The 20388-nt window shown below is 39.5% G+C and overlaps 1 protein-coding gene across 19 annotated transcripts in view; it reads right to left on the bottom strand.

Moving 5' to 3' along the window:
• cacna1c (calcium channel, voltage-dependent, L type, alpha 1C subunit) overlaps window positions 1-20388 on the bottom strand; it is a 171060-nt gene that overhangs the window by 69565 nt on the left and 81107 nt on the right. For all 19 annotated transcript variants that reach the window (XM_016677613.1, XM_016677602.1, XM_016677612.1 and 16 more), the window contains exons 4-5: window positions 4308-4447; window positions 640-779 (exon numbers count right to left, since the gene is read on the bottom strand). In XM_016677613.1, the coding sequence (XP_016533099.1) occupies window positions 640-779; window positions 4308-4447 (280 nt within the window). The remainder of the gene's footprint in view (window positions 1-639; window positions 780-4307; window positions 4448-20388) is intronic.

Genomic DNA, 20388 nt, shown 5'->3' on the forward strand with positions numbered 1-20388 from the left:
ACTATTATGCCAGGAACTTTTTGACATCTATTCAAAGCGTGACTTCTCTCTTAAATTCGCTAAGGAATATTTAGTCAAATATCAGTGGCAATGTCATGTATAAATCTGAGCTTTTCTGTGTAATTCTGTGTCAAATTAATGATAGAAGCTTCGTTCTAGTTTTTAGAAATACTTTATGTTCATTATAAAAACTTCCTTGCTTGATTACAAAACCAGAATTATATGAAGCTAATGTCTATGATGAGTGAATGTGGAATTGTTAATGGCGGTCAGTGTAACAAGTATACAGCCTTCATTCGTTCTTGTCATGAATTCGCCATATACTTACTGCATTTTTTTGCATACCTCTCTAATAAGCAACTTGCCATTGGCAAAGGACAATGTGAAAGTAATCTTAATATACAAGTTCTGTGTATCCATTGAATCAAGCTGCTTATATTGCCTCATTCAAGTCAAGCAGTTTATTTGTGTTGCAGTGAAAATTATCGTTCCGTCGCCTGCAACTTTGCTGAACTTGCAAAACTGCCATCGTTGATCCAGAACATTTTAATAGGTTTTGGAGCTTGTTGCTTTATTCACAGTTTATCAAAGATATAAAACTTCACATCTGATCCCCTGACCACAACGTTTCGTACTTACTGGGTACTCCAGAGACCAGTCTGAGCGGTCTTAGTACTCTGAATGCCCGCAGAGCCTTGACATCGAAGCCTGCCGCCTTCCCGCCAATCGGAGTGGCCCCGTCTCCCTTTGTGGCCTGTTCCAAAATCGCACTGAATAACCTGTGGGACAGCGCAGGAACTTCAGTAAATACGTTAAATGCAACCACAAGATATCAGTAGATGATGGTGAAAGGAATAGTTGAAGAAGATCCTCGTTTCTTATAGTTATGGCGTTGTTTAGCGTTATATTTAACACTAATTTGTGTTAGCGTTTAAAAGCAAACATGTTTACTGATGTAAAAAAGAAAATTGGTAATTGGTACACACTCATATCTTTGTAGACGTCTTTACCCTCCCAATACGCTGCTGTATTTTCTGTATTCTTACTCATATGCTGATGAGCAGATCGGAGGGCAGCGTGCCTTGGTGTCTTACCCACCATGCCACACTCCAGGGTGCGGAATTAAACTTTTTATCCTCTAACGCCCTGCAGCTGTGCTAAAACCTCCCCTGTTGAAAGAAATTTGGAGAGATCGCAATGGAGGAAATACAACCTGCTCAATTAGCTGGTGTTTCGTCACAACAATAGAAGATGCTCCATCTGTCCTCTCTCTGTTTTCCAAAGATAAGAAAATGTGACACTTCTGGCATAAAATATTTAACAATCAGCTCAAAAAATATATATAATAATAATGGGCACGTCTTTAGGATTTGCTTGGATGTGTGTGTTTGTGTAAACTAACAAACATGTCAGAAAATACACTCATCTTTGAAAAGTGCTATATAAATAAAATTTGCTTAAAACTTAGAGTTTTTTTTTTTCTAAAATATTCCTAAAGTATCTAATTTAAATGTCAGGATCTTGTCAATTCACTACCATTTATCCATTGATAGTTTCTGTTGCCTGTGTGCTCTGAAAGTTTCCCCCCCAAAAAAGCAAATTTACTCTGTTTTTGCTTCGGTCACATTTAAATGTTTTATGATCATCCAACAGTTTTTGACATCACACATGTGAAAGTACAAAAAAAAAAAAGTTTAATAAATGAAATAATAATTTTCAAATGGAAAAATCAACACAGTAATTGCTTTTTCCTTGTTGCTCTTTAGGTCTTCACACATCGGTGCATAAATTGCAACATTGACAAAACAAAACAAAAAGAAAACGGCTATCGCATTTTTAAGCGAAAGCTGTTGCCCTTCATGTGCCATTGCCTTCAGTTAGCCGTTATCCCTGTTGTTGTTGTTGTTGTTTAGAGATGTCTCTTTGGGCTAAGTGGCTGACACGCTTGAATTAATGTACATCCAGCTGAGCGCAACGTTCTTCCCCCCACCCTCTTTTTTTTTTTTTTTCTCTCTCCATGATTCTGCTGCTGAGACTCTCTAGAAAACACTAGCTAGCTAAGCTCAAAGGCCAGTCAGTGGTGTGTTAGTCATGGGGAATTATCAATTAGCAGAGATGAAATGGCCACTTGAAAGGGCCTCTCAAAACATGTCGCCCTCTCTGCCTCTCTCTCTCTTTCAGCCTCTCCATTTGATTAACTCTTTGTCTAGGTGGGAAGCACGCCTTTTTCATTCAGTCTGACAAGCACGTCGAGGATTAACGAGTTAGCAACACCGGCGTTTCGTTTATTATTAATTAGAACGTTTGTGTAGAAGCGCGTAAGGGTCTGTGTACATCCACAACCAAACACTCGATCGGCCGCTTCCATTCATGGTGTTGTCGTCATTAAAGTTTCAGTGCTAAATAAATTGAGAACGGCGCCAAACACTTTAATCAAAGCACAATCCAGATTTTCCACAAAATAAAAAAGAACTTTGCACCTGCTCAAGCAGTGTTACAGTTTACCTGCCAGTCATTGCATTTGTCTGACAGTTCAGCTTATTTAAGTTAAAGCTTTACTCAAGAAAAACAACAAAGGAGAGAAGAAAAATATGGCTGCATATGAAAAGCATTTCCTGAAGAAAAAGCTACCTGTTCATTTACACGCACATGCACTGAACCTTCATTAATAGCCTTTTAGGTATGTGTCAGCAACAGCGTGGCCTGTAGCAACTGTGTGTGTGTATGCGTGTGTGTGTTCACGTGTGTCAGCGGGCGCACGAGTCCCGAGGCTGCTCAGCACCAGGTACAAGCTCTTTCACCCATATGGTGAGTATTCCAGAGGGAGTGAACTCTTGTCGCTTCTCATCTATACACACACACACACACATACACACACACACACGCCCTCACATGCATGAAGATGAGCGCTCAGCCATGCACATAAAGAGAGGCAGTCCTGTCACAGCTGAATATTTCTACTATAAGCATGTCTGTGTTTCACAGCGTTTCGGTTGAAGTTTTTCCTTTTAGAACATCCGGCACACTCGATCACCAAAACAAAAAAAAGGACAACCCCTTTAAATATTGAATTATTAATTTAAAAAATTTACATGTTCATCGTTTTTTTTTTTTTTTTTTTCATTTCTGGAAAATAAAACGATTAAATTATAAAACAATTTGGTTTCCTGCTTTAAACAAAATACGTACTTAAAAAAAAATAAATAAAAAAGTTGGAACACCCTTTCGCCGATTAGATAATATTTGGCTGAAATAACCTCAGTGAGATGTTATTTCACTGGGGAAATCGTGGTTTAAATTACCCAAAACAGCAAAAAATATCTCCTAAAGTGTCCCTGAATAAGACAAATTGTAAACCTCTGAACTCCATGTTTCCCTGTTTACTGAAGCACTTAACATGCGACTGCCAAGAAAAAAAAGAAAAAAAATGCTGCATCACAGTAAAATCCTAAATATAGCAAAAGGAGACAGAACAGAGAGGGGCAGACGAGGAGAGTAGATAGCTGGAGTGGGAAAGGTTGTGTTTATGCCGGGGGCAATGGTACCATGTTGTTGGTATGTGTGTGTTTTTATGAGCTGGAGCCAAATGCGTTTAGTTAGTGATGTCTAATGTGAGTGAACACTTGACTGGCAATGAAGAAGACTGGTTTAGAGCGTTTGTATCTGTGCCGGAGAAGCCTCCCCTCAGGCCGCAGGCCACTTCCTCACCGCCTCTCTCTCTCTCTCTCTCTCCCTCTCGGAAGCACACACACGCTCACACACATACGCTCAATTAGACCATTTTTATGGCTTTAATGTATCTGTCAGGTCCACTGGCAGTAATGCAGAGACTACACTGTACACACGGCTCAGCCGGCGTGAAGTCGCGCACACACAGACGCGCGCGCACACAGAAAAAGAAAAAGAAAAAAAAAAACAAGCGAAGAGGGTTTAGCAGATAGCCTGTGTTGCTGAGTTTCAGATAAAAGAAAAAAACAGAGCAGGGCTTTGCTATCAGCAACTCACAAGCTAATCAGTTTAAGCTACACCAGTACACTGCAGGCCCGAGTTTACTGGGGCTTTCATCTGCATTCGCAATGAACAAAACGAAGCTTGCTTTACCAAACAAAAAGCCAACTCTAGCATTATGTGGCTACATTATATTTATACCCTTTCCACTTTTCGTACTTTCCTTCCGTTTTTGTTTCATGACACCGAGGCCTTCACAGAACGGCTGGATTCAAACTGACGTTTGCAGGTCAGAGTAACCCAGAACACTCCCAGCACATTTTAAGCCGTCATCTCTCGCACCGCTTGTCTTCACTTACCCTACTACTACAATGATGAAGTCGAGCAGATTCCAGCCGTTCCTCAGGTAGGCGTTGGGGTGGAAGAGCAGGCCGTAAGCTATTACCTTGAGGAACGCCTCCACAGTAAAAATGATAAGGAACAGGTACTCCACGCGCTCCTGGGGACACACAGAAAAGGCGAGATCCACTCATTTATCAGAGCAGCAACATATTGCAGGAGACAGATGGTACAACATGAGAGAACAGTGAGTGAACTTTGACATTTAAAAGAATTCCATGAATAAGGTGCGCTAACTGTCCGGTTATATGCGTGGTCGTTTACAGTCGTAACATCTTTTTATTTCCAAGAGATTTTTCGAAACTTGGGAGAACCAGCAGTGCTGACCCCTTTATCTGCCTCTGCTCTGAGTTTAGCAGCCTGCACAAGATGTTCACTTGCTGCGTATCAAGCCTCTAGTTTGTCTACAGTATGTGTGTGTGTGCTTCATTATTTTTTTGTGTTAGCATGTATTTGTCTAACTTTTGGCCATGTACACAATCAAAACGTTTTGATTGTTTAATCAGGGCAGCCATCTTCCGGTCCCTCATGGCCACTGTTTGATGCACAAATACACACACACACACACACACACACATGCACACACACACACTCTAACTCACACACGCGCAGACATTCAGAAGCTCTGTTTCTACCACAGCGTTCCTCGGAGATTGTTGTCACAGTGACGACCTCCTGCCTGAGGTCCTGAGAAATGTCCCGATATGGCTTTCTGAGCGCAGGATCATACGACTTTTTGATTATTTGGATAAGCTGTAAACAATTCATCATCCACCTAATTATCTGTCAGATCTCTTTTATAGCTGCTCGTTTTGAGCTCGAACAAGACGTGCAAAACATGAATCTTCTATATTCAGCTACGTCGGTTAATCAAACATATTTAGCTACATCTGTCAATCCACTCATTCGTCTCAGCCCCTGATCCCTCTCGCGATCCCACTCTTTTCCCAGGGACACACATGCACACAGGGCCAGAGGTTTGGAACAGAGGGCCAGCCAGGTCCCTCAAGGCCTCAGCCTGTTCCCCTGGGAAAAATCAGCCAGACCTGGACCTGAAGGGACGCAGCCTCTGTCTACGTGTCTAAATATGCAATAATAGCTTTCCAAGCTGTCCAAGTTGGCAAAATACAGAAATAGAAATCAAAGCAGCTGAAATTTAGGTGTCGTATCAAAACAGTTATATGAATACACAGCTTAGGTAGGGTGTTCAAGCAATTTCAGCAGCACAAACCTAATAAATTATAGATTTTTTTTATTTTTCACCACAAATGCATCAAATGAGATTAATAGTAGCCCAAATGCTAACTGCTTCTTTCTGTGGGGTGGGAAGTTTTTTTTTTGTGTGTTAAAAATTTAATGTTTGAACAGTAAATATACATGTTTTTATACGGGTGATTTTTTTCCACAGCATTTCATTCTACCAATAAATGCAACTCTTGAAGCATTCATTGGTAGAATTATGGAAAAAAAAAAAAACCTTATTAAATTTTCATTCTCTGCAACAACAATTAAAAATACATTTTAATGTTTTATCTTAAGGAATTATCTGCTTAAGGTGCACAGGCTGGGAAAACAAATTATTTATAATAATTGGTGCTCATGAGACTGTAACATGACTGCCTGTCTAAGTTCCTCTGGTAGGTAGCTGTACTACAATGCTGAAGAATTCTTGTATAACAGTAAGATAAACAAACAAAGAATATTGTCAGGCAAGATTAGTCAACTTCAACAAGTACCTTTCCAGACTTATCTACTAATTTCCAATCCTATGGTGTAAGAGAGATCCGTCCATCCATCCATCCATCCATCCGTCCATCCATCCATCCGTCAGTCCATGGGAAAACTACACTAATGTACTGTACACATTATGAGAGGTTATTCTCCCAAGTGGGAAAAAAAACTCCTAAGTAATGGACAAATAAAGTCTGCCTGGTTGCTGAATTAATTATGATGACAATTACTCTAGCATCACCGATCAATGTCAACAAATAAATCAGCAGCCTCGACGTACAGTCGACGTTTGTTTGCACAACTTACCCTGAGATTGGTTGTTGGGGCTGATCAGAATCTAAAGCAGTTCCAGAGAAAACAAACAAATGTGTCGGAGCGTGGAGGATGACTCCATCACACCAGTTGCCAGGTCTGTATCAAGAAGTGGCCCTGCGTTCACTACAAATTGAGGTTGCGAAAACGGCACGCCAAAAGTGAACGAATTAATGTTGAAAGAATTCTCCGGTTCACATTTCCTGCTGTTATTTTTGTATTTCCTCAATAATCTGGAACCTAGATATGTTTCCTGATATTTGGGCAATATAAAGAACAGTAACTAAAGCACAGAAACATACAGTAGGTTTCCACCCAATTCTTTTGCACTTTTTAGAAATCGAAACAACAATGCACTGTTGATTTTATTCTCACTGCCAATTTAAAGTTTTTCCTTTAATCACTGGGCTTCTTTATCTTTATTTGTGATATTCTCGTATCAGCTTCAAAATGTGTCGTAATTGATTTTTTTCCTTTTTTTAAAAAAAATATCCATCATCTGTTCTGATGACCCTTCACCACACATGGTGCTGATGTGGAAGTAATTAATTTCTCAAATCCACACACTCGCACATCTCACAAAGGCTCTCGGTAACACTCCCTCTTTCTTAAACACACTCACCCTGGCCGTGTATCTGCTGGTGACAGGCAGACAGCGTGGCGCTCAGAAGAATAAAACAAAGAAAAACATCTGGTAGGAGCAGCTTAGCCTGCCACACAGAAACACACACACCTTCCCTTCCTCCTTTCATTCCACTCATACAGACCCATAAAGGGAAAAAAATCCATAAGGGGCACTACTAATTTGGTTAGTGACAGGGATGGAATGAGAGATAAAAGATGAGAGACTGGAGGACGGAGAGAGAATCAGGTACGAGGAATAGAGGCAGACTAAAAGAGACAGAGAGGAAGAAGAAGGCAGACAGAACAACCAAAAGGTGAGTATGTGGGAGCAATAATTGAGTTAACTGTGATAGGTCAACCAAACCACCTATCCATCAACCAGACCAATCAGATTATAGTATTGACATTCTACCATGGAGCAGGCTATGTTTCCATTTGAAACGGCCTTCTGTGTTTGTGTGTGTGCGCTGGAAGACAGGATTAGCCATTAAGCTGCTTTTGAAAGATCCCACAGACCCATCATAGTCTGCTGCTGTGTGTGATTGCCAGGCACTTTGAACGCCGGCCGCTCACACACACATATGAACACAAAGCAGCGGGGGGTGCTTCAAAGATAGCATTTTTATTTCAGAACTTTTCCATTCAACACGTCCAAACCGCAAAGTTACCAGCAAAATAACTGACAGTGAGTAAATACTGCATGTTTAGCAGGGATGCAACAACCACATGATGTTAAAACACCACTTGTCATCAACGTGAGGCAGCCTGAAAATTCAGTCAAGTTAGATTAGGGTTTAAAAATAGCCTCAGAGCAGCAAAGTCAATGTTGTACATTATAAAAAGAATTAGATTTTGATATTGGCGGATCTGAAAAAACCTGTGCTGCTTAGTTCTCTCAGGAGATATGGATCAAAACTTAAGCAATTAGTTGTTAGAAGCTCGATGTTTGAGCCAAGTTATGCAATTTAAAACAATTTGACCAAATAGTAAGGACACACGCAGACTTGTAATTCACAAGAAAATATAGAAACGCTTTTAAGAATTGCATTCCAGCAAACAGAAATACTTCTGGTCATCATAACTTGGAAGAAAAACGTTTCGCGTTTGACTTTGCAGTCTGGACTGCATTTCATCATCTCAGTTCAAATCTGTTTTATGTTTCACTTTTTAACAATTGTGGAGAAAAAATTATCCACGATGTTGGCAGGTTCTGATCTTGCATTTCCAGCTGAGAATATCTATGAAGAGCCTATTAATTGATTTGATGTCAAAGAAATATTTTTCAAAAGAACGCAGAGCGATAGTGCAGGATTATCAACAGGAGTGCTGGCTTACTCACCTATGACAAACTGAGTCTTAGGTTCTTATCTTTCTGCATACCTGTGGGAGAATTCAGCACCTGGTGAAGGTACAGCACTGCTTGCCACAACTCGATTTAATTCATTTTAGAAAAGGGGGAGGGGGGGAAATCCATGTATCACTTTATCTCCAAAAGTGTATTCTAAACCTGGATGCAAAATAAACCCGATGCACTTTAGTGAGCAGGCTTGACTTTCGGTTTCCACCCTGGTATATAAAATACTTTCTGCTCTTGTTACATTGAGCACTGTGAGCGTTTGGCCTTTTGTTGTCTCAGCCAGCTGGTGAACATTTAATTTTCTCAACCATTGTCGTTCTGAAGAGCGTCTCTATTTGTGTGCTGCACAGAGCAGCGGTGGATTTGAAACAGCTACTGGTGACTCTCTGTCTCTCTCTCTCTCTCTCTCTCTCTCTCTCTCTCGCTCTCTCTCTTTTTCTCTCTCTCTCTCTCTCTCACACACACACACACACAAACACGTACTGTGTTGGAATTGGATGTCACCATGCAACGCATAGATATTTTAAAATAAAAATAGACTTTCATCTCATTTTTGACTAATGTGAATATGTTTTGATGCCCTGGAATGCATCAAAAGGAGTACAGGAAACGCCACAGCCTTATAGAAAAGAAATTTCCTTGGGCTGAATTTAATTTTAGGTTTCCGCCCTCTGCAAGGCTTTATCACACTGTAAGCTGCTGTCATACTGCTTCTCGTCTTTCTATGTATGTTGGCGTGTCGAAATATGGTTATTATGTGGGTTTAAACATGAGATAAAATGCATTTAGTCAGGATCCAGGGTTGGTTTGGGGTTTTGTGGGTTTGTAGTTCATTTATCTGTTCTCTCTAGTTTTTATATTGTTGTTCTTTACGTTATTATAGTTAGGTTGTTATATCTTGTGCTTAGTTTTTTCTGTTTTTAGATCCCCTTACTTTCCATCAACCTCTTGTGCCATATTCTCTCTCTTTCTCTCCGTTCTCAGTCTGCCTTCTGCTCTCTCCCCTCACTCTTGCAACCCGTTAGCTAATTAGCTCTGGTCTACTGTTCCAGCGTTCCCTCTCTGATTATTTATACACCTCTCTGATCACTCCTCACTGGAGTGATCACTGCTCCATATCGTCCACTCTGTGTTTCCCCTGGCTTCCTGTGTTGCGCTCCCAGCTTGTAAAGTTGTGTTTGGACTTCATTATACTTTTACTCATCATTATCCACTTGCTGCCTCTGTATGGCGCATTTAGTGGAACGTTGAATCCTGTCGCTCCTATTACCTTATTTAATTTCTAAGCGAATCAAAAACTAGGTTGGGATGTTGTCAGGTGAAACCTGTCCACAAATTCAGCAACTGTAGATGAATGATTAATGCAGACAGAAGCATAAAACTAAATACTTTCCACTCAAAACTTTTTGCACTACTAGAACCACATTCACCCACCCATCTGTCCCAACGAAGACGCAGCCATTGATTAACCGATAAACAAACCAGTGGGTTGTTGCTGCGACATTTGACTCGCGCTTGTGCAAATTCCAGATGGGACAGTTAGAGGGCGAAGGAGAAAACCTGCAGCAAACAGCCAGAGATGGGGAATCGAACTCGGGACAAATGTGCAGAGGATCACAGCCCTCCGCTTGGTGTTAGGTTAACTGATTACTGTAAATTGCTCTCAGGTGTGGTGGTGTGTGTGTGTGTGCATGGTTGCCTGTCCTGTGGGTATCTGTGTTGCTCTGTAATGGACCGGCAGCCTGTTCAAGCTGTACCCTGCATCTCCAGCCAAGTCTTCCAACCCATGTGAGGCTGTAACGTCACAAAATCCAAGTTTAAAAAAAAAAAAAAAAAAAAAAAAAAAAAAAAAAAGAGAAATGTGACAATACACTCAGATTTGTTGGTTACAAACAAATCTGGAGTGTCGTTAAACTTTATCAATCTTTACACTTTTTCATATTCTTCACGTCTTGCCAGTAAGTCCTTATCTCCTCCTCATTTTTCCATCAACTCCACTGTTTGACCCACTCCCTCACTTTTGTTTGTCACCTACTGTCCTTCTTTTTCTCATCTTTCTTTCTCTCAATCTCTGTGGGTGCCAACATGAAGTTACCATAGAGACCAGGATGGGTGCCGACAGGTTTCCATAGAAACTGGGCTACGGCAACAACAGCAGATTTTTTTTTTCCCACACAAAGACAGATGACACTGATCAGTACTGTACCAAGAATATCCACAGCACATAGACCTAATTACTACTGTTCTGTCAGCATCTAGAGTTCCTATTGTGCGTCTGCTGTATGTGCTAACAACACAATTCCTATACTGTTATGAAATTATACATTTGCGCCTGTTAGGTTTTCCCAATCACAGAATCATATGCCACCAGTTGATTGTGCTAAATGGTCATATTTGTACTCAATAGTCTGATTTGCAAATACTGTTTGAAATGTTCTCAAGTTCGATTTTGCCATAGATTTGCAACTGTATTTAGGTTTAGCTAATAAATGGTGCTTTGATCTAAAACCAGGTCAATATTACTCTGGTGCTACAGTTGGTTGATGGTGCCCAATTTCAAGGGCTAGTATAGTAGCCAGATTAGTACATAGACCAACTCTCAAATCAAGTGCCAAGTAAAGGCATGAAAGTCTAACACTGAGTTCAAAGTGATGGCATGCAAGTCTTGAAGTTTGTTCCACAAACATCTTTGATTGTACCAAAATCAAGGAGCTGCAATAGAGCATGTCGGTGTCTTCAAGGCTAAGAGCTGCACTGAATATAGTCATTTTGAAAATCGATAAATCTGTACTTATTACTAAATGCTCAAACTTTAGATGTACAACACATTGATACCTTGGTGTGATCCAACTTGTGTTAACAGAGCAGCAGTTTCAGTGAGTCCTGGACACCCAGTTTACGCTGACACGTCAATCCGCTAATTTAAAAACTTCCTCTGTTTTCGACATATGTACAATATGATGGAACAAAAAAAAAAAACTTACAGCTGTATTTGATTTTTTTATATATATTTTACTAAGTTTGAAATATTTGAATTTAACACTACACTTCTTTATAATATTTTTTTCTATATATATATTTGAGGAGGTCAATCAAAAGAATTGCTGTAGCAAATCATCTGTGAATTTCTGAGCTCTTAGCAATCCTCTTCAGAGTTTATCACATCTAACAGCCATAAAGAAGAAATCTAATTTCTTCATTTTAACACTTTGCCCTTCACTGAGGACACGGACCCATCAGCTTTTCTTAGACACTGAAGAAGAAGAAGAGCACTCATCTATCTGCAGAACCTTTTGTTAAGGACGGATAAAAAAAAGTCTCTTAAAGTTAGGCTATGTTCTTGTGGTCTCCCGAGTTGGAACTCTGGATATATTTTCAGCAGCTGTCTTTCTAAATAGTTCTACTCTTGAATTCAGTAAACAGAAAAAAAAAATGGACGAGCAAAGCTAATCAGAGCTGATGGGAAGGTGTATTGAAATATTTAGAGATTCTTATTTGGGGGCTGCAAAAGACTGGAATAAAGTATTACGTTTTACCTCAGGAGAGCAAGAGACACCTGAAGTACAGGAAAATAAAGTAATCTGAGAAGAAAAAGCATATAGGCTTATAAATCATCGCACATGATCAGATGGTGTATGTATGTGCAAATAGGCATGTCTGTGGATGTTTGCATTTGTCTGAAGCGAGATTACGTGTACCTTTGAAAGAAAAGGATGGCAAGAAAGCGGGAGATACCGAGATACTGTAAAAAAAAAAAGACTGATAAAAATAAAGAGCAATAGATCTTTCCTCCTCTCATTTTCCTCATTCCTTCGTCCCTGCTAACATTTTCCCTTTTGTCTTTTCAGTTGTAACAAACTACCTCTCCAGCTCTGCATTCTGCTGCGTCTGACTAATCACAACTCTGCTGCCTCACCACGCAGGGAGACGGATGCAGGAAACGCGGACATGCACGCCACCACGGTCCTGAATTAGGAATTTGTCTTTGTCCTCTCATACAGACGCCCCTTTGAGCACGCAGGTGAGTCACAAGCAAAGTGAAGGATGAAGACGAAGCGAAATGACAAACAAACACACAGATCAGTGTTTTACATAGAGATCAGTGTTGCTGATTCTAAAACTGTCACAATGGATAGATTACTATACTCTTACTCAGTGCATTACTAATGTGTGCACATATGAGTCATCTAGCTTCTTTCTTTAATCAGTCTTACAGTTATGGCTAAGACAGACTGAAAGGTGGCGAAGATTGACAAAATACTACATGTGATAGTATGCTGACACGGAACTCTAAAATACCATAATTAAAGACAAAACTGTAAAAAAAACAAAAAAACATTATGAAATAAGATTAGTAGACTCACAAGTGGGCATCAGATATGTTTGATTAATGTTTTTAACGTCCTGACATCTAATAAATGACATCAAGTCTGTCTAAAACACACAACTTCTGAGGGTTATGAATTCAAAAGTTTTCAGCTTTTTCTGAACAATCATGTAAAATGTAGAAATAAAAAACAGTTGTAAATTTTTGCAGAAAGTCATAAGCTATATCTATTCCATTAGAAAGTCAAATAGTATTTTTGCAAAGCATAATAAAGATTTATATGAGGAATTGGAACTGGTCCTAGATTTTGCTTATTTTGTCCTGGAATGACCCAAAGTTATTTAATACAGAATTTATTTAAAAGGAGCATTATGTATTTTCCAGGCGCATACTGCAGTTTTATACCACAATCAAGTAACTACACCTTCAGTTGTTATATTTATTTATATATATAAAAAACAACTTAAAAGAAATTTGAATTTGCACTTTGACGTCTTGAAATTGGGACCCTGTCTCTTTAAGACGCTCCTAATTTTTCCGACACTTGAAAGTAAGAAACCATCTGAAACTTGAAGCTTACAAATCTGAGCTTCTTAGACAAAAGTATGAATACAATGACAAAAGAGCCTGATATGTGATGATAACCACAATTGTGTAGACTAAAAGATCTGTATAAGAAGAAAAAATCTGGTTTGATAAGTTACAAAAGTGGGCTTCAAAAGAAAAATGGCAAAATGATAGAAACCTAATATCTTTAGGTTGAGTTTAAGTAAATCTTTAGGGACATGGAAGCCCTGATCTGCTAAAACTCCCCATTCAGAATGGATTAATCACCTCTGAAACAATAAATCCTGCAAGTTCTGAGAGGGAAATATGATTTCAAGTCAACAAATGAAAGAAAACATCAACCCCCTCTTTCTTTGCGCATCTCCCTTTGCTTCCCTCTCCGTCCACAGTGAATTGCTCGTATCAGAGCCAAACACACCACTCTATCTCCCCACGGTGTGCTGAAACAGCCATGCCTGTAAATGTGAGTCTGTTAAGAATTGCTCCATCATTTCCCCCTCTGGTTAGTGTCCACCGGAGCGAGACCGGAGCACAATACAAGGCAAATGTAGAAACAGAAATACAACAAGAAAATACTGACAGTTGTGGCCATGTTTTTTCATGTGACACGCAATCTGTTTCCATGCCCAAAAATGCAACCCAGGGTTTTATGGACAATTTAATTCATTAGCTCAAATGCAAGTTTCTCAGACCTCTATAAATTCAACTGTTATTAATGGATTAAATCAGCTTTCTACTTTGTGTAACCATACATCGTAGGTCATTTTGTTGGTTAGTTTCAGCAATGTAACTTTCATGCAGTGTCACCTGATTTGCATGACTGGGTCACTAAGACCTTAGATTCAGCATTCATTGGAATCAGATATGCTGAAGCCGGGAGCCCTTCGAAGATTCAGATGAATAATTCACAAAAAAAAAAAATAAAAAATTAGAAACAGCATTAGATTCAACATCCTTAAAAAGAAAAGAGAAAGAAGTTTAACAGCCCACCAATCAGTCACCTCAGAGGAAGTCGGCCATATAGAAAAGATGGCGCAGCCATAAAGCAGCTTCTGTCTCTGGCATGCTTCTTCCATTGACAGGAAACCAACACAACTCCAACTATAAAGTTTTCTCATTTACAAGATGTAGTTCTTTTTGTACTTTTTACTGCATAGAAACTCAATTTCAGCAGTCCAGCTCATTTTGTATCATTTTGTGTTTCTCTGCTCAGTTTTAATAGTTAAGGACTTGCTTACCAAGAATTGCATGCCAACAACCAAAGCAAAATTGGAGGTATGCACTAATTATGATATTGTGAAATATACTTTATCATAGCAACCTTCATGACAGTAATATGTTATTGCAAACATAATTTTTAAAACCTCCACAAAAGGTTGACTTCACAAAAGCTAGATTAAATTATGGGTCCACAAAATCTAAATATCAATCCAGTTTGTTGTGCTTTTTTAGTTCTGAAGGAGTCAGATACAAGGGAAATGAACTAAATAATTCAGGGTTATAAAGCTGCAACTTTGATGTATTGATATTTAGATATATTTATTTTTCTGAAAATGAATTTCTATGGCTGATATACACCTGCACAGCCAAGAGTCAAAGCCTGTTTTTAGTGATTGTATGCATCTGCAGAGGTGAAAATTCTGCTTAAGAATAACACAGCAGGCGTGCAAAAGGCTTATAATAAAAGGTCTGTGTTCCTATGTTGACACCGAGGAGTTGTGTGTACAGTGGAATTAAACTGTGAGCACTTTAAGTGACACTGGATTTGTGGGAAAACGTAGCACCTTACCCTCTAACCTAGTAAATCCTCACTGATGAAATATGATTAAAGCAAAGGAAGCTGGTGTAGCTCTTCTGCTGGGTGCCTTAGCAATGTCACCATGACACCCAAACAGGATTAGCTGCTAACACCCACTCCCCTGCTGTTACCATAGTAGCACTGTTTAAACTGCGATCCGGAAGCTATAAAAAGACACACTGAGCTTCAAATAAGAGAAATTTGAAATAATAATAATAAAAAATAATAATAATAATAATGTGATTCACGTAAAGTAGGAGTGGTTGCCAACTTATCTTTTAAGTGCATTTTAATTGACAGGATAGGAAAAACAGAGGCAGACAGAAGGAAAACAGAAAGATATAACAACTATTGATCAAGGTGGAAATGGATAAAATGTGCTATCCTTCAGTTGTCAGATTCAATTTTTTAGACTTGCGAATTTTTCTTTTAGAAAAGCTGTGAACCTCCAAGATGATTCTGAAGTCCTGTAATGCGCTGCCGTTTATTTCCAAGCTACATGAGTCTCTCACACTGTCATACATGTGGATAAACACAGCTGTACTTTTAAAAGTCTGTCAAAACAGCATCATCAAATCTAGAGATTGACACAAATAAACTCATTTGAATAAAGAACCATTTGAAACTAGTCTCTGTTAAATTGAATCTAAAGCATTCCTGATTTTTGCACATAGGAGATTCAATTAAACTGACAGTACATTGTGAAAGGAAGTGACAGCTGGAAGCTCTCAGATCTGAGAGCGATGGCTGTAGGCTAAACAAGACTGTGAAATAACCAAAAATAGATAGAAGACAAAGAAATCCTATGAAAACGCTGCAGCTAATGGTGTATCAAGGAGGGGGGGGGAAGATAGTCAGCGAGGAAACATGTCTGTGTGTGTGTCTGATAGGTATTTGCTTAAAAGGAATTATACGCTGCTATGGTTGGTGCGTCAGGGCACTGATGCCAAAGAACATCTTGTGAATATGTCAAAGACACCATGAGCTTTGACAAAATGGCAGGGTCTGATAGCCTGAAATGGAGATTGCTTGGCTACAATGATGCAATGCACATTTAGTTGAGTACTGTGCCCACTAGATCCCATTATGGATATTCAATAAAATGTTGGGTCAAAAAACAAACAAACTAACAAACAGAAAAGAACTAAGGCTAAGATGTGTTCCTGATGAGCCTCCAACTGTGCAGCGGAAAACTGCTACATTTAACAGACCCAAACCAGAATCTACAACTCAGAGCTTAGAAAGTGAACGCAGCCTAGTAAAACGATATATGAAGAATATTGTAAAAAAAAAAAAAATAAAATAAAATCATTTCACTGTTGGTTTTGGACTGAAGAATGTTAGGGGTTACATAAAATTGCTGTATTCCTATTGGATGTTACTAAAACCAGATATGTATTTGTCATGATTACTTCATTTGTCTAAATAAGCTTTGATATCTTGGGTGTATAAATCAAATTAGATGTAGGCATAAAAGACATTTGTCACCTATTTGTCCCAGTATGTCATTAGTAGGCAGAGTTTGAATGGGATTTTAAAACCTACCGAGTATTTTCTGTTTTTCCATAATGCCATGTTGCCTCTTTCACCCTGCAACGTCAGAGTTGCACTGTAGAAAATAGCCGTTAACTAGTTCCATTTTTTTCCTCTTTAAGCTTGAGTCATGAAAAGTCATGAAAATTGCTCACAAAATCTCTAATTCGTCGTAAAGCGCTACAAACTCTACATGAAAAGCCCTCGACTGCTGTTAGTAATGCTTACAGTGGTAATCGTGCTAATTGCTGATTTTTTTGATACTAAAAACTTTAGTTTATAATTTCAACTCTGTCATCACGCCGTCTTAGTTTACAAATTATTAATGAAACTCCGTTTAACCGCAGAGCTGTTTAGCTCTGACTCATGTCTCACCCACATGGTGTGACGTCACCTCTGATCTTGATATAAATACTTTGTAATTGTTCACAGAAAGGCTTCTAAGGCTCCATTATGATAGCAAGCAGAAATAAATGACGTAACAATTTAACACACATCAGCAAATCAGAGCTTTTTTTTTCTCTCTCAAATTTTACATTTCACTCAGCTAATTATAAACGATCTTCCATATTAGACTACAGGCGTCAAACTCTGGTTGTTGAGGGAAAGCAACCTTTAGGTACGACTCTGCTTCACCACACCTGAATTGGCGTTAGCAGGACTGTGTGTATAACTCGACTGCATGCTGAGGAAGTTATTCAGCCATTTGAATCAGATGTGTTGAAGCGGAGACGTATCTAAAGGTTGCAGGACACCTGCCCGGCTGGAGTTTGACGCCCCTGTATGCAGACAAAAAAAGCGAATGTAATGGTGCTCTTCTCGCAGAGAAAGCTATAGATCTACAACATGTCCTACAAAGGAGTGAAGACGATGCACTGTAAATGTTTTCTAAACTTTTTAAGAATTGTACTACCAATATTCTGCGATGCAGATAGAGAGAGAGAGAGCGCTTAAAATCTGTCTACTTTTAGGAAATCAGACAGAAAATATTTGGAAAAAGTGATCAGAAACCTGCTCCAAAATCTCAAGTACATAAGCTTTATGTAACACATTTATTTTCACTTAAATGGTCCATTTAAAATGCACAATTCTACATCATTCACCCAATTCCTGTTCAGTACAAAATGAATGTGACGACTTTGCAAACACTACAGATGGTCCAGGAGGCCAGTTGTTGAGAGATCAGCTGGTTGGACGAAATGTTCTGAGTAATAAATAAAAAAAAATAAATAATTAAAAGATGCGCAAAGATGTTGGAGGGGGAACAAAGCAAGAGGGAGGGCAATTAAAGCTGCAGCGCATCGCTCCAGTTTCTGCAGAACACAGAAGCTGCAGACAGTCTGAGCTGATCAGTATCAGCTGACTCATTTTATATAATCTGACAAGCTTGCTGTTTTCTCTTTCTCTGATCATTCATGCTGCTCCTGCTGTGGCTGCTTATGTCTTTTTATCGCACCGACACCCCAAGCGCCATCCCGACGCTTCCATATTAAGCTCGATGGCGATTTCATGCTAAGCTCGGCACGCGATTGCGCCTCTCGCCACGTGCTTTCCGCCAGTTTCCCAGTAGAAATCCCCACGTTGAGAAGGCAAAACTGCGTAATTCCCGGTTGTGAGTTTCCATTGTCTCATGTGTGCAGGGCTTCCCTTTTCTGACTGTACGCAAAAGTTTCCGGAGAACGCAGCAAAACAAGAGGGAAATGTGTTTGTCCTGTGATGTTTGATGAATAACTTCACTTACATGTATTCAGATGGATTAACACATAAAATAAGATATTTTGGCAGAAGTAAAATCAGAAGAAATATCAATCTAGATTTTGAAGTGTTTTTATTACCACCATGACCAGGTGTTGACCTCTGCAACAAAAAAGAAAAAAAAAAAAAAAGGTGCTACTCTGACTTGCAGTGATCTGTCAGATTCAGCTTGTACAAGATTTTCCTTTTCTTTCCTACATTTTTCTTTTTTTTTCTTTTTTTTGTTTTGAACGTGAAGTGACCAAGAGAAGTAGTATGGTGCTGACAACTAGACTTTTTCTTAAAAAGGCATCAGAACAGGCCTTTGTTTTTAGTGAGTCAGCCAGAGAGCAAGCGCAGGAAAAGTGTGTGCATGCTGTGTCATAAGTCTGTGTGTGGACACATTTTTTAGTGCCTTTCTGCTGATTTTGTAGCACGTACAGCACGATGAACCACTGAAAGAATTACAACTTTGTTGTACTCATGTCTCTGTGTGACACCGAAAAACAGCACAATGTTTATTTTGAGTTTATTGCTAGCACCCATAATTTACTCGTGGGTAATTTAGTTGTGTACGTCAAGGACAATGAACGTCTGTGAAAGGACATTTGTTTCTGAAAGACGCATGCAGGCATATACACGCCAACATGTGCTGCTACCCTGACAAAGCATTGTCTCAGGAAAAAAGACTTTATGCAAATATGCTGCCTGAGATTCTCAGTCATCCACAAGAAGTGCTTAAGCAGAAGGACTTTCTTTCTTTCTTTCTTTTTCTTGAATTTGTTTCACCTCTCATCCAAAAGATTTCTTCGGTTCAGGTGAAACATCTTTAAATCTCACAAAAACGTCCATGGCGTTATTTCTTAGATATGCCCGCTTACGTTTCCACTCGGAAACAAACTTCCTGGTCGACTAAATCTTTTTAAATCTAAATCTGCCAGATGTATTATAAAAAAAAAAAAAAAATGTAGGGATTTTAACTATATGGTATTGGAAATGTTCTCTTTCTCACCAAGGCTTACAGAGTGTTTCTCTCCGTTTATGTTTAGCTCTCTCCATCTCAACTTCCTGTACGAACTTTCTCTTTGATGTTTGTGCAGCTGCGTGTGTAGTCCTGCACTAGTGATTTGTAAGTTTATATCTCATCGACTTGTTTTGATTGGCTCCGCTGCGTACCCCGTGTGTGTACAAGGTGCCTAAATTACACCGTCTTCCAGTGGATGTTTTTGTCTCTTGGCTTCTCGTTAACTATCTACGCAGCGTTGTGATCTGAACTCCCGCTGAGTCTGGCACATTGACCAGCTCCCACATTCCATCCCTTCGTCGATATCAGGCTTTGTTTCTTCTGCTTGCAGTGTTGTGCTCGACACAATCCAGTATGCTGAACTGCTGCTAGTTTGCAAATAGGTTTTAGCAAAAGTCGGCGCGCGTACGATACGGTACGTTACAGACAAAAATCAGTGCAAGTAAAACAGTTTTGTTATTATTTGAAGATTGAGGTAAAGTTAAAAAGGGAAAGAAAAATTTTTTAGTCAAGTTACTGCTTTAATCATTTAAATTATGATCGACGAAAGGTCAAAACATAAACCCAGTCAATGACAAACCTCACCTGCTAACAATGCAACACTTCCGACAGTCACCATAGCAACATGAACATCCCTTTTATATAGGAAGAACCTCTGTAGGACAGCGTGTCCTCGTGATTTACTCGAGGGTGATGTCATGAGGTTGACGAGACACGCCTCCCCGGAGAGGACGCACCGTGTTCGTCTGGACATGGTGGCTTACAGGTGTACGGTGGGTAGGTCATACATGCGTGTTCCTGTGGACAGATGTGTGTGTATATATATATATATAAAAAAAAAAATTCCCCTCTCACCCTCCATGGGTGGTCTCTTTCATCCTCTGAGCTCGGGTCCTCTACCAGAGGCCTGGGAGCTTGAGGGTTCTGCGCAGTATCTTGGCTGTGCCTAGAACTGCACATTTCTGGACTGAGATGTCTGATGATCTGTTTTAGCCACTGCTCCAGTTTGGGGGTGACTGCCCCGAGGGCCCCGA

The sequence above is a fragment of the Poecilia formosa genome, unplaced genomic scaffold (genome assembly GCF_000485575.1).
Source record: "Poecilia formosa unplaced genomic scaffold, Poecilia_formosa-5.1.2 Scaffold159, whole genome shotgun sequence".
Lineage (NCBI taxonomy): Eukaryota > Metazoa > Chordata > Actinopteri > Cyprinodontiformes > Poeciliidae > Poecilia > Poecilia formosa.